This window comes from Mustelus asterias, chromosome 12 (assembly GCF_964213995.1).
Source record: "Mustelus asterias chromosome 12, sMusAst1.hap1.1, whole genome shotgun sequence".
NCBI classification, from domain to species: domain Eukaryota; kingdom Metazoa; phylum Chordata; class Chondrichthyes; order Carcharhiniformes; family Triakidae; genus Mustelus; species Mustelus asterias.
The window spans coordinates 110,157,642-110,172,047 of NC_135812.1; the positions used below are offsets into that span (position 1 = coordinate 110,157,642).

A 14,406-nucleotide genomic window follows, 5' to 3' on the forward strand; every position below is an offset into this window, starting at 1 on the left:
TGATTATAAAGGGGGGGTTATACCCCGTGACACTGTGATTATAAAGGGGGGGTTATACCCCGTGACACTAACTATAAAGGGGGGTTATACCCTGTGAGACTGTGTAATTATAAAGGGGGGTTATACCCCGTGAGACTGTAATTATAAAGGGGTGGGTTATACCCTGTAACGCTGTGTCATTATAAAGCAGGGGGGTGGGGGGAGTTATCGGTACCGTGTCCTGCTAGGCAGCTCTTTGGGGAGGCTTCATTCAACAGCGATCAGAGTTGGTTGCTGGGATCTTGCTGTGCTCTGTGTTTGGGACCAGTTTCACACTGGGTGTGAGATTCTCCAGTAAGGGATGTGAACCTTTCCTGTGTAGCTCTGAGCAGCTGTGTAAATTTATCATTTTAACATAAAGATGACAAAGTCTATTTTGACAACATGAATAATCACTTTAATAAATTCACTCTGTCCTTATTGCAGGAGGTTATTATTCGGGGCAGTGAGCTGGTGACAATCTCCAACCTCTTCCTATTCCAACCCTCCCAAAGTTCCATTCACTTCCCTCAACTTTACCCCTGGCATATTAACCCGAGGGGAAAGGTCAGGAGAAGGGGGTGGGCTCCAGTTTCCCTCCCTCCCCCATTCCTAACTTTCCTGGGCTAATGCTCCAATGAGAATGAGGCAGGAAGGGGCTGGTTAAAGGCTCGTCCCCCGATCCAGTCTCCACCGGAGAGCCCAAAACTCTGAATGTGGCTTTGGGAACAGGCACTAAAACAGCCCAAACTGCAAGCAAAAGCCTTCTAAATGTCGGCGAGCAAAGCATCGGGCAATGGATATAAACAGGGGTAGGGGCAGGGGACCTGCTAGACCTGGGCAAAAGTCAGTCCGAATGTCAAACCCTGCTGCAAATATAACATGATGTGGAGATGCCGGCGTTGGACTGGGGTAAGCACAGTAAGAAGTCTCACAACACCAGGTTAAAGTCCAACAGGTTTATTTGACAGCACAAACTGGTGCTCCCAAATAAACCTGTTGGACTTTAACCTGGTGTTGTGAGACGTCTTACTGTGCAAATATAACAAACAATCCTTTATCCGCTCTCCACAATGTTACACAACTCTGCCCTCGCTCTCCCCTCCATCATCCCAACCCCCGGCGCTTCAGGGAATGCAGACACTGTTTACAGGTGGCTACAGGGCAAAGCTTATCGAGCGATAGTTGATCTAAAGAGAAGCTTTCAAAGTCAGTCGCTGATGCCGATTTATTCAGCCTCAATCCGTTGCTTGAGGGAGAACCAGACACACCTAAACAGAGAGCAATCTATTAGAATTCAAAGCTGATAGGACGTTTCAGATCCGTTACTTACACAATCAAACAGAAAGTGCTGGAAAATCTCAGCAGGTCTGACAGCTTCTGTGGAGAGAGAACAGAGCCAACGTTTCGAGTCTGGGTGGCCCTTTGTCTGAGCTCTGGATCATTCAGACTGGAAATGTTGCCTCTGTTCTCTTCCACGATGTGGAGATGCCGGTGTTGGACTGGGGTAAACACACTAAGAGTTTTAACAACACCAGGTTAAAGTCCAACAGGTTTATTTGGTAGCAAATGCCATTAGCTTTTGGAGCGCTGCTCCTTCGTCAGATGGAGTGGAAATCTGCTCTCAAAAACCTGCTCAAAAAGTTTTTGAGAGCAGATTTCCACTCCAACTGACGAAGGGGCAGCGCTCCAAAAGCGAATGGCTTTTGCTACCAAATAAACCTGTTGGACTTTAACCTGGTGTTAAACCTCTCAGTCTGTTCTCTCTCCACAGAGGCTGTCAGACCAGCTGAGACTTTCCAGCATTTTCTGCTTTTGTTTCAAATTCCAGCATCCGCAGTAATTTGACAGGTTATGGACAGCTTATTGACAGGTTATGGGCAGGTCGTGGACAGGTTGTGGGCAGGTTATGGGCAGGTTATGGACAGGTTATGGACAGGTTATGGACAGGTTATGGACAGGTTATGGACAGGTTATTGGCAGGTTATTGGCAGGTTATGGGCAGGTTATGGGCAGGTTATGGGCAGGTTATGGGCAGGTTATGGACAGGTTATGGACAGGTTATGGACAGGTTATGGACAGGTTATGGACAGGTTATGGACAGGTTATGGACAGGTTATGGACAGGTTATGGACAGGTTATGGACAGGCTATGGACAGGCTATGGACAGGCTATGGACAGGCTATGGACAGGTTATTGACAGGTTCTGGATAGGTTATTGACAGGTTATGGACAGGTTATGGACAGGCTATGGACAGGCTATGGACAGGCTATGGACAGGTTATGGACAGGCTATGGACAGGCTATGGACAGGCTATGGACAGGTTATGGACAGGCTATTGACAGGTTATGGACAGGTTATGGACAGGTTATTGACAGGCTATGGACAGGTTATGGGCAGGTTATTGACAGGCTATGGATAGGTTATTGACAGGTTATTCCCAGGTTATGGACAGGTTATTGACAGGCTATGGACAGGTTAAATGACAAACAGGAATGTGGCAAATGCGAGTAAATATATGGAAATGTCAAATTATCCATTTTGGAAGGAAAATAAAAACGCAGAATGTTTTAAATGGTGAGAGATTGGGAAACGTTATTACTGAGACAAACAATGATATCCTTATAGAGAAAACAGAGGACAAGTACAGAAAGTGAGTCAGACTCTCTCATCTCATGTGTGTATGAGAGAGAGAGAGAGATTAGCGGGGTGCAGGTTACGGTATTAACTCCAGCAACAGGTCACCTTAGACTGGGTGCACCCAGTTCCTGTTACAGTGAGGTTTACAGTGAGGATTCAGCCAGTGCTCATAAAACTGCTCCTCCGAGCGTCTCTCCAGGGTCTGAAGGTAGATCAGGTATTCCTGTGTTTATAAAATAAATGGTACAGTTAGCGATATCAATGGGGTCCACTTTCACACTACATTGCAACTCTGACCCCTGCCTGCTGTCTGCTTCACCTCTGGAGACAGACAGAGAGAGCAAACCTCTCTCCCCAAAGGACAATGAATCCACCCCCACAGCATTCCCTCAGTCACAAAGTGACCCAACACAAGCCTCACCAGGTTAAAGAATCCTCTGTAACCTGGTTAAATGCAGCACCCAGTCTATCAGAATAAACCAGTTACCCTCATTGGTTCATCTGGGAACCCTGCTTTCGGTGCTCTGTCACTCCGCTTGGTCCGCAGAAGCTGTTTAGCCTCCTTCTCGGTTAAAATTGGGGATGCGTCTGAGAAAAGAAACGATGGTTTGGTGAATGGTCTGAGTGGAGCTCTGTCCTGGGCTCCATGCGGCCCGTGCTCAATAAAGGAATTCATTCTGCGGTGTAATACACAACGCGTCCTTTCATTCCTGCCAATTCCAGGCTGGAATCTCGGGTTGCACAGCAGACAGCAATGGATTGATAACCATTGAGAAACCGGGAATAAGAGCAGGAATCAGGGTAGCAGGGAGATGGAGGCGAGGGGGGGAGATACAGAGAGAGAGACAGGTTAAATAAACCCATAAAAACACAAATAATACACTGGCTGAATTCCCAGAGGTTTGGGATTGAAAACAAGTGATGCAAAGTTTTGTTTTGAACCTCGGTTAGACTGCATTTGGAGTTAGATGTCATTGGTCGCTCTGGTCTCCAGAATATAAAAACATCAGAGAGATACTGGAACCGCAGCAAAGAAAAGTGTTTCTAGAAAGTTATCAGAACTGACAGGTTCAGCCATCAAGGAAGGATGAAGAAACTGGACTTCGCTCTTGGAAACAGACTGGGAGGGATTGATAAGGGATAACATTCTAAATACGCTTGATGGGGTGACTGGGAGAAACTGTTTCCAACTCTGGGGGAAACTTAGAACTGGAGGCGACAGAAAGTCACCAATAAATCCTGCAGGGAATTCAGGAGAAACATCTTTGCCCAGTGAGCAAGAATAATGTGGGACTCACTCACACAGGGAGTGGGGAGAATGTGGGACTCGCTCCCATGGGGAGTGGGGAGAATGTGGGACTCGCTCCCATGGGGAGTGGGGAGAATGTGGGACTCGCTCCCACGGGGGAGTGGGGAGAATGTGGGACTCACTTCCCTGGGGAATGGGGAGAATGTGGGACTCGCTCCCACAAGGGAGTGGGGAGAATGTGGGACTCACTTCCCCGGGGAATGGGGAGAATGTGGGACTCGCTCCCACGGGGGAGTGGGGAGAATGTGGGACTCACTCCCACAGGGAGTGGAGAGAATGTGGGACTTGCTCCCACAGGGAATGGGGAGAATGTGGAACTCACTCCCACATGGAGTGGGGAGAATGTGGAACTCACTCCCACAGGGAGTGGGGAGAATGTGGGACTCGCTCCCACAGGGAGTGGGGAGAATGTGGGACTCACTCCCACAGGGAGTGGGGAGAATGTGGGACTCACTCCCACAGGGAGTGGGGAGAATGTGGGACTCACTCCCACAGAGAGTGGGGAGAATATGGGACTCACTCCCACAGAGAGTGGGGAGAATATGGGACTCGTGCCCACAGGGGAGCTGGGGGAATGTGGGTCTCGCTCCCACAGGGAGTGGTCAAGGTGAAGGGTATTGATATATTTAAGCAGAAAGCTGTATAAATACACGAGGGAAAAGGAAATAGAAGGATAATGTGGTCATCAGATGAAGAGGATCGTTGTAAGGTCCGTTCAGTCTTGGGAAGAGGAGAAGTTACTGTTTGGAACAGAGATCTTTATTCAGGAATTTCAGTCACAGGATAGCTCTGTGAATCCAAAAATTACAACAAGGGAACATTCCCAAACATTTCCTGAAAAACTCTCAGATTCTATCAGCAGAATCCACCCAAATGAATGCAGCAACATAGAAACATCATTTACATTCTGCAATATTTATAAAAGTTGGTTGAAATATTTCAAAGTTCTATTTGGGACAGAAACTGCAATAATTTTTACCTGTTTGGAGTATCAGCAGGGCTAAGCACAGGCAGAAGATCACAAACCTCCCCATCCTGTCCACACGGCGTGCTTGGTGTGTCAGTTTGCCCTCCTTTCGACACACACTGACAGTCCAACAAGGAGCACTCCAGAAGTCTCCACGTCACCTGTGTGCTTTTTTCTTAACATCTGGTTATTTGGCAGATATGTAGGGACCCTGCTGGGAGTCAGCCAGTATGTGTGAGAGAAACTCGCCTATCACTGAGTCTCCTCACCCACTGCCTCGCTGCAGGAGTAGCTATCTCACTCCAGAGAAACACTCCACAGACAGAACCCAATCTCACCCATTCTTCAGCACAATGACAATCTAGTTGGTTCCTTTTGTAATAGAAATCGCGAATTGCTATTCTAATCCAGCCTTCAGAAATTCAGTTACAAATAGTCACAAGCATCAACACCACAGACCAAAACTTTTAGACAGTGGATTGTTCCCAGACGTAACAACACCAGGCGGCTGGGAAGGGGAGAGGGAGAGTGAAATATTCATCAGCAATATCTAACCCCATGCTGTACCTGTCCTGTGAGTGTTTGATGGGAGACAGTGTAGAGGGAGCTTTACTCTGTATCTAACCCCGTGCTGTACCTGTCCTGGGAGTGTTTGATGGGGACAGTGTAGAGGGAGCTTTACTCTGTATCTAACCCCGTGCTGTACCTGTCCTGGGAGTGTTTGATGGGGACAGTGTAGAGGGAGTTTTACTCTGTATCTAACCCCGTGCTGTACCTGTCCTGGGAGTGTTTGATGGGGACAGTGTAGAGGGAGCTTTACTCTGTATCTAACCCCGTGCTGTACCTGTCCTGTGAGTGTTTGATGGGAGACAGTGTAGAGGGAGCTTTACTCTGTATCTAACCCCGTGCTGTGCCTGTCCTGGGAGTGTTTGATGGGAGACAGTGTAGAGGGAGCTTTACTCTGTATCTAACCCCGTGCTGTGCCTGTCCTGGGAGTGTTTTCCTGACGGAAATCTTTGTCGCTTCTTTGGACACGGGTGAGGTCCCTGAGGATTGGAGGATAGCGAATGTGGTCCCGTTGTTTAAGAAGGGTAGCAGGGATAACCCAGGAAATTATAGGCCGGTCAGCTTGACGTCCGTGGTAGGGAAGTTGTTGGAGAGGATTCTTAGAGACAGGATGTCTGTGCATTTAGAATGGAACAATCTCATTAGTGACAGACAGCATGGTTTTGTAAGAGGGAGGTCGTGCCTTACAAATTTGGTGGAGTTTTTTGAGGAAGTGACAAAAACGGTTGATGAAGGAAGGGCCGTGGATGTCGTCTATATGGATTTCAGTAAGGCATTTGACAAAGTCCCACATGGCAGGTTGGTTAAGGAGGTTAAGGCTCATGGGATACAAGGAGAAGTGGCTAGATGGGTGGAGAACTGGCTTGGCCATAGGAGACAGAGGGTAGTGGTCGAAGGGTCTTTTTCCGGCTGGAGGTCTGTGACCAGTGGCGTTCCGCAGGGCTCTGTACTGGGACCTCTGCTATTTGTGATATATATAAATGATTTGGAAGAAGGTGTAACTGGTGTAATCAGCAAGTTTGCGGATGACACGAAGATGGCTGGAATTGCGGATAGCGAAGAGCATTGTCGGGCAATACAGCAGGATATAGATAGGCTGGAAAATTGGGCGGAGAGGTGGCAGATGGAGTTTAATCCGGATAAATGCGAAGTGATGCATTTTGGAAGAAATAATGTAGGGAGGAGTTATACAATAAATGGCAGAGTCATCAGGAGTATAGAAACACAGAGGGACCTAGGTGTGCAAGTCCACAAATCCTTGAAGGTGGCAACACAGGTGGAGAAGGTGGTGAAGAAGGCATATGGTATGCTTGCCTTTATAGGACGGGGTATAGAGTATAAAAGCTGGAGTCTGATGATGCAGCTGTATAGAACGCTGGTTAGGCCACATTTGGAGTACTGCGTCCAGTTCTGGTCGCCGCACTACCAGAAGGACGTGGAGGCGTTAGAGAGGGTGCAGAGAAGGTTTACCAGGATGTTGCTTGGTATGGAGGGTCTTAGCTATGAGGAGAGATTGGGTAAACTGGGGTTGTTCTCCCTGGAAAGACGGAGAATGAGGGGAGACCTAATAGAGGTGTACAAGATTATGAAGGGGATAGATAGGGTGAACGGTGGGAAGCTTTTTCCCAGATCAGAAGTGACGATCACGAGGGGTCACGGGCTCAAGGTGAGAGGGGCGAAGTATAATTCAGATATGAGAGAGACGTTTTTTACACAGAGGGTGGTGGGGGCCTGGAATGCGCTGCCAAGTAGGGTGGTGGAGGCAGGCACGCTGACATCGTTTAAGACTTACCTGGATAGTCACATGAGCAGCCTGGGAATGGAGGGATACAAATGATTGGTCCAGTTGGACCAATGAGCGGCACAGGCTTGGAGGGCCGAAGGGCCTGTTTCCTGTGCTGTACTGTTCTTTGTTCTTTGTTTGATGGGGACAGTGTAGAGGGAGCTTTACTCTGTATCTAACCCCGTGCTGTGCCTGTCCTGGGAGTGTTTGATGGGGACAGTGTCGAGGGAGCTTTATTCTGTATCTAACCCCGTGCTGTACCTGTCCTGCGAGTGTTTGGTGGGGACAGTTTGGAGGGAACTTTACTCTGTATCTAACCCCGTGCTTACCTGTCCTGGGAGTGTTTGATGGAGACAGTATAGAGGGAGCTTTACACTGTATCTAACCCCGTGCTTACCTGTCCTGGGAGTGTTTGATGGGACAGTGTAGAGAGAACTTTACTCTGTATCTAACCCCGTGCTGTGCCTGTCCTGGGAGTGTTTGATGGGAAACAGTGTAGAGGGAGCTTTACTCTGTATCTAACCCCGTGCTGTACCTGTCCTGCGAGTGTTTGGTGGGGACAGTTTGGAGGGAACTTTACTCTGTATCTAACCCCGTGCTGTACCTGTCCTGGGAGTGTTTGATGGGGACAGTGTAGAGGGTGCTTTACTCTGTATCTAACCCCGTGCTGTCCCTGTCCTGGGAGTGTTTGATGGGAGACAGTGTAGAGGGAGCTTTACTCTGTATCTAACCCCGTGCTGTACCTGTCCTGGGAGTGTTTGATGGGGACAGTGTAGAGGGAACTTTACTCTGAAACTAACCCCGTGCTGCACCTGTCCTGCGGGTGTTTGATGGGGACAGTTGTTAGGAACAATGTATAACTTTAAGTTCAATTTATGTTTGTTGATCAAGAAAGGGAAACAGGGTCTGAGTTCCATTGAGAGTTTATGGGTGAGCTGGGTGCCTGGAAGACTCAGGTTCTGCTTGTAGACATGCATTTTGAATGAGGTTTTACACCCGTTCCGGTGGCGATGGGTAACAAAGGGGTTAGTAGTTTAGTGAATTCAGAAAACAAACTCAAAGTAGAGAAAATGCGCTGTTGCCCAGTGACCATGGATACACAGAAGGGCAGTTCAGTCAGTGTGTGTCTGCCAGAGAATAAACACAGGAGTTCTAAACTCTCCAGCAAGAAATCCTGCAATTCTGTTGGGAGGTTGTGTTTATGGAGCTCTGTTTGCTCTGAAATAACAGAGAGTTTAGACTGTGGGGTCTTTGTGGTTTGTCTCAGGGAGAGATATCAGCCGAGAAAAAAAGCTTCTAGTAAATGCTCGGAATTCCATTTGGCGGAAAACCATTTGCTCCTGCACCAGGCCAAGCAAGAGGCCGCAGGAATAGTGGTAAATCCGGGCGGCACGGTGGCACAGTGGTCAGCACTGCTGCCTCACAGCTCCAGGGACCTGGGTTCGATTCCCGGCTTGGGTCACTGTCTGTGTGGAGTTTGCACATTCTCCTCGTGTCTGCGTGGGTTTCCTCCGGGTGCTCCGGTTTCCTCCCACAGTCCAAAGACGTGCGGGTTAGGTTGATTGGCCATGCTAAAATTGCCCCTTAGTGTCCTGAGATAGAACATAGAACATTACAGCGCAGTACAGGCCTTTCGGCCCTCGATGTTGCGCCAACCAGTGGTACCAATCTAAAGCCTCTCTAATCTACACTATTCCAATATCATCCATATGTTTATCCAATAACCACTTGAACGCTCTCAACGTTGACGAGTCCACCACTGCTGCAGGCAGGGCATTCCACGCCCTTACTACCTCTAACATCTGTCCTATATCTCTCACCCCTCAATTTAAAGCTATGTCCCCTCGTGCTAGCCAACACCATCCGAGGAAAAAGGCTCTCACTATCCACTAATCCTCTGATCATCTTGTATGCCTCTATTAAGTCACCTCTTAACCTTCTTCTCTCTAACAAAAACAACCTCAAGCCCCTCAGCCTTTCCTCATACGATTTTCCCACCATACCAGGCAACATCCTGGTAAATCTCCTCTGCACCCTTTCCAACACTTCCACATCTTTCCTATAATACGGCGACCAGAACTGTACGCAATACTCCAAATGCGGCCGCACCAGAGTTTTGTACAGTTGTAGCATGACCTCCTGGCTCCGAAACTCAATCCCTCTACCAATAAAAGCTAATACACCGTACGCCTTCTTAACAACCCTATCAACCTGGGTGCCAACTTTCAGGGATCTATGCACACCCAGATCCCTCTGTTCATCCACACTACCAAGTATCTTACCATTAGCCCAGTACTCTGTATTCCTGTTACTCCTTCCAAAGTGAATCACCTCTCACTTTTCCGCATTAAACTCCATTTGCCACCTCTCAGCCCAGCTCTGCAGCTTATCTATGTCCCTCTGTAACCTGCCACTTCCCTCCGCACTGTCTACAACTCCACCAACTTTAGTGTCATCCGCAAATTTACAATTCCATCCTTCCAAGCCCTCATCCAGGTCATTCATAAAAATGACAAACAGCAGTGGCCCCAAAACAGATCCTTGAGGTACACCACTAGTAACTGAACTCCAGGATGAATATTTCCCATCAACCACCACCCTTTGTTTTCTTACAGCTAGCCAATTCCTGATCCAAACCACTAAATCACCCTCAATCCCATGTGTCCGTATTTTCTGCAAAAGCTTACCATGGGGAACCTTACCAAACGCTTTGCTGAAATCCATATACACATCAACCGCTTTACCCTCATCCACCTCTTTGTTCACCTTCTCAAAGAACTCAATAAGGTTTGTGAGGCACGACCTACCTTTCACAAAACCGTGCTGACTATCCCTAATCAAATTATTCCTTTCCAGGTGATTATAAATCCTATCTCTTATAATCCTTTCCAATACTTTGCCCACAACAGAAGTAACGCTCACCGGTCTATAATTACCAGGGTTGTCCCTACTCCCCTTCTTGAACAAGGGGACAACATTTGCTATCCTCCAGTCTTCTGGCACTGTTCCTGTAGACAATGACAACACAAAGATCAAAGCCAAAGGCTCTGCAATCTCCTCTCTAGCCTCCCAGAGAATCCTAGGATAAATCCCATCCGGCCCAGGGGACTTATCTATTTTTACCCTTTCCAGAATTGCTAACACCTTCTCCTTATGAACATCAATCCCATCCAGTCCAACAGCCTGCATCTCAGTACTCCCCTCAACAACACTGTCCCTCTCCTGTGTGAATATCTCTTCAGACTCCACGCACAACTTCCCACTCCTGTCTTGACTGGCCCTAATCTTACCCTAGTCATTCTTTTATTCCTGACATACCTATAGAAAGCTTTAGGGTTTTCCTTGATCCTACCTGCCAAAGACTTCTCATGTCCCCTCCTGGCTCTTCTTAACTCTTTCTTTAGGTCCTTCCTGGCTAACTTGTAACTCTCAAGCGCCCTAACTGAGCCTTCACATCTCATCTTAACACAAGTCTCCTTCTTCCTCTTCACAAGAGATTCAACCTCCTTAGTAAACCACGGTTCCCTCGCACGTCTGCTTCCTCCCTGCCTGACAGGTACATATTTATCAAGGACGCGCAGTAGCTGTTCCTTGAACAAGTAGGTTAGAGGGATTAGTGGGTAAATATGTAGGGATATGGGGATAGGGCCTGGGTGGGATTGTGGTCGGTGCAGACTCGATGGGCCGAATGGCCTCTTTCTGTACTGTAGGGTTTCTATGATCCTATGAGCCCCGTCCACACAGAGCCCCGCCCCTGTCCGGTCCCGTCCGGTCCCGCTCACCATAGACTACTCTCCGGAATCGGTTGCATTCTTGGACACACGCATCTCCATTAAGGACGGTCACCTCAGCACCTCACTGTACCGCAAGCCCACGGATAACCTCACGATGCTCCACTTCTCCAGCTTCCACCCTAAACACGTTAAAGAAGCCATCCCCTACGGACAAGCCCTCCGAATACACAGGATCTGCTCGGATGAGGAGGATCGCAACAGACACCTCCAGACGCTGAAAGATGCCCTCATAAGAACAGGATATGGCGCTCGACTCATCGATCAACAGTTCCGACGCGCCACAGCGAAAAACCGCACCGACCTCCTCACAAGACAAACACGGGACACAGTGGACAGAGTACCCTTCGTTGTCCAGTACTTCCCCGGAGCGGAGAAGCTACGGCATCTCCTCCGGAGCCTTCAACATGTCATTGATGAAGACGAACATCTCGCCAAGGCCATCCCCACACCCCCACTTCTTGCCTTCAAACAACCGCACAACCTCAAACAGACCATTGTCCGCAGCAAACTACCCAGCCTTCAGGAGAACAGTGACCAAGACACCACACAACCCTGCCACAGCAACCTCTGCAAGACGTGCCGGATCATCGACACAGATGCCATCATCTCACGTGAGAACACCATCCACCAGGTACACGGTACATACTCTTGCAATTCGGCCAACGTTGTCTACCTGATACGCTGCAGGAAAGGATGTCCCGAGGCGTGGTACATTGGGGAAACCATGCAGACGCTGCGACAACGGATGAATGAACACCGCTCGACAATCACCAGGCAAGACTGTTCTCTTCCTGTTGGGGAGCACTTCAGCGGTCACGGGCATTCGGCCACTGATATTCGGGTAAGCGTTCTCCAAGGCGGTCTTCGCGACACACGACAGCGCAGAGTCGCTGAGCAGAAACTGATAGCCAAGTTCCGCACACACGAGGACGGCCTCAACCGGGATATTGGGTTTATGTCACATTATTTGTAACTCCCACAGTTGCGTGGACCTGCAGAGTTTCACTGGCTGTCTTGTCTGGAGACAATACACATCTTTTTAGCCTGTCTTGATGCTCTCTCCACTCACATTGTTTTGTTTCTTAAAGACTTGATTAGTTGTAAGTATTCGCATTCCAACCATTATTCATGTAAATTGAGTTTGTGTCTTTATATGCCCTGTTTGTGAACAGAATTCCCACTCACCTGAAGAAGGGGCTTGCAGCTCCGAAAGCTTGTGTGGCTTTTGCTACCAAATAAACCTGTTGGACTTTAACCTGGTGTTGTTAAACTTCTTACGGTCCCGCCCACACAGAGCCCCGCCCCTGTCCGGTCCCGCCCACACAGAGCCCCGCCCCTGTCCGGTCCCGCCCACACAGAGCCCCGCCCCTGTCCGGTCCCGCCCACACAGAGCCCCGCCCCTGTCCGGTTCCGCCCACACAGAGCCCCGCCAACGCAGAGCCACCCCCCCCCACCCAAACCGGTCTCGTGCACACAGCCCCGCCCCCATCCAAAAGCCCCACCCTCAATCCGGCACCGCCCACACAGAGCCCCGCCCCTGTCCGGTCCCGCCCACACAGCGCCCGGCCAATGTAGCCCCGCCCCCTCTGCTCGCGCTCCAGCAGCCGTTCAGAAGCGCGCGCCCCCGTTCAATGCGCGCTACTGGTTCCGCGCGCTTCCGTGTGGTGCGCGTTCCCGCGGCCCCGGGCGGATCTGCCGCTTTCCCCCGGGCCGGGGCCCCGCGATGGGCGGGCCGCAGGGCGAGGCTGGGGCCTGGCTTTGGGCCGAGTACCGGCTGCTGCTGGTGACGGTGGCGGCGGTGCTGCTGCCGGTGCTGCTGACGTGTTGGTGCAGCGTGAGGCGGGGCCGGCGGCAGGAGGCGGCCAGGCGAGGCCCAGGCTCGGCTTCGGGCCCAGGCCGCGGCGCTCACTGCTGGCTCTACACCGACCTGTTCAGCCGGCCCGCTTACTGCAGCGTGTGCGGCCAGGCCTGCCTGCACGGCTCCTACTGCCAGTGCTGCGGCCTGTGTGTCCACGAGAGCTGCCAGGCCCGGGCCCAGGCCGAGCGGCGGCTCCGCTGCAAGGAGAGCCTGCAGGCCCCGGGCCCGCAGCCGCCGCCCCATCACTGGGTGCGGGGCAACCTGCCCATCTGTAACTCGTGCTGGGTGTGCGGCCTGCAGTGCGGCGGGCAGCCCCGCCTCTGTGACCAGCGCTGCGCCTGGTGCCAGCGGGTGGCTCACGATGCCTGCCTGGCCCGAGTGCCCGCCGCCTGCGACCTGGGCCCGGCCCGGCGCGCAATCATCCCCCCGCGCTACCTCCACACCGTCACCCGGCGGCGCAGCGACACCGACAGCAGCCAGGTACCGCCCCGGGGACAGCACCCCCTCACCCCCCCCATCATCCACCCCCCCCCATCATCCACCCCCCCCATCATCCACCCCCCCCCCCCCCCCCCATCATCCACCCCCCCCCCATCATCCACCCCCCCCCCCCATCATCCACCCCCCCCCCCCCCATCATCCACCCCCCCCCCCCCCCATCATCCACCCCCCCCCCCCATCATCCACCCCCCCCCCCCATCATCCACCCCCCCCCCCATCATCCACCCCCCCCCCCCATCATCCACCCCCCCCCCCCATCATCCACCCCCCCCCCCCATCATCCACCCCCCCCCCCATCATCCACCCCCCCCCATCATCCACCCCCCCCCCCATCATCCACCCCCTCACCCCCCCATCATCCACCCCCCCCCCCCATCATCCACCCCCCCCCCATCATCCACCCCCCCCCCCATCATCCACCCCCCTCCCCCCCCCCCCCATCATCCACCCCCCCCCCCCATCATCCACCCCCCTCCCCATCATCCACCCCCCCCCCCATCATCCACCCCCCCCCCCCCCCCATCATCCACCCCCCCCCATCATCCACCCCCCCCCCCCATCATCCACCCCCCTCCCCATCATCCACCCCCCCCCCCCCATCATCCACCCCCCCCCCCCATCATCCACCCCCCCCCCCATCATCCCCCCACCCCCCCCCCATCATCCACCCCCCCCCCCATCATCCACCCCCCCCCCCATCATCCACCCCCCCCCCCATCATCCACCCCCCCCATCATCCACCCCCCCCCATCATCCACCCCCTCCCCATCATCCACCCCCCCCCCCATCATCCACCCCCCCCCCCCATCATCCCACCCCCCCCCCCATCATCCACCCCCCCCCCCCCCCATCATCCACCCCCCCCCCCATCATCCACCCCCCCCCCCCCCCATCATCCACCCCCCCCCCCATCATCCACCCCCCCCCCATCATCCACCCCCCCCCCATCATCCACCCCCCCCCATCAT

At 52.1% G+C, this 14,406-nt stretch overlaps 2 protein-coding genes across 3 annotated transcripts in view; one reads left to right on the plus strand and one right to left on the minus strand.

The window, feature by feature from the left end:
* Positions 1-417: 417 nt before the first annotated feature.
* c12h17orf67 (chromosome 12 C17orf67 homolog) lies at positions 418-5,618 on the minus strand. Of its 2 annotated transcripts, XM_078226015.1 has the most exons (4): positions 4,948-5,618; positions 3,147-3,247; positions 2,765-2,882; positions 418-1,289 (listed from the first exon to the last, which is right to left on the minus strand). In XM_078226015.1, the coding sequence occupies exons 1-3, from the start codon at positions 5,000-5,002 to the stop codon at positions 2,766-2,768; spliced, it is 273 nt and encodes a 90-aa protein (XP_078082141.1). In that variant the 5' UTR covers positions 5,003-5,618; the 3' UTR covers positions 418-1,289; position 2,765. The 2 variants fall into 2 exon arrangements, with proteins under 2 accessions (XP_078082141.1, XP_078082140.1); XM_078226014.1 differs by lacking the exon at positions 4,948-5,618 and having other exon boundaries at positions 3,147-3,821.
* A 7,080-nt stretch (positions 5,619-12,698) lies between these two features.
* dgke (diacylglycerol kinase, epsilon) overlaps positions 12,699-14,406 on the plus strand; it is a 27,978-nt gene continuing 26,270 nt past the window's right edge. Inside the window, exon 1 of the mRNA XM_078225897.1 lies at positions 12,699-13,434. Within this exon, the coding sequence (XP_078082023.1) occupies positions 12,803-13,434 (632 nt within the window). The 5' untranslated portion in view covers positions 12,699-12,802. The remainder of the gene's footprint in view (positions 13,435-14,406) is intronic.

Coding starts and splice junctions, on each gene's coding strand:
- c12h17orf67 (XM_078226014.1), bottom strand. CDS start 3,335: ATGAATTCCTTTATTGAGCACGGGCCGCATGGAGCCCAGGACAGAGCT. Junction 2,883..3,146: donor TCCCAGATGAACCAATGAGG/GTAACTGGTTTA, acceptor TTATAAACACAG/GAATACCTGATCTACCTTCA.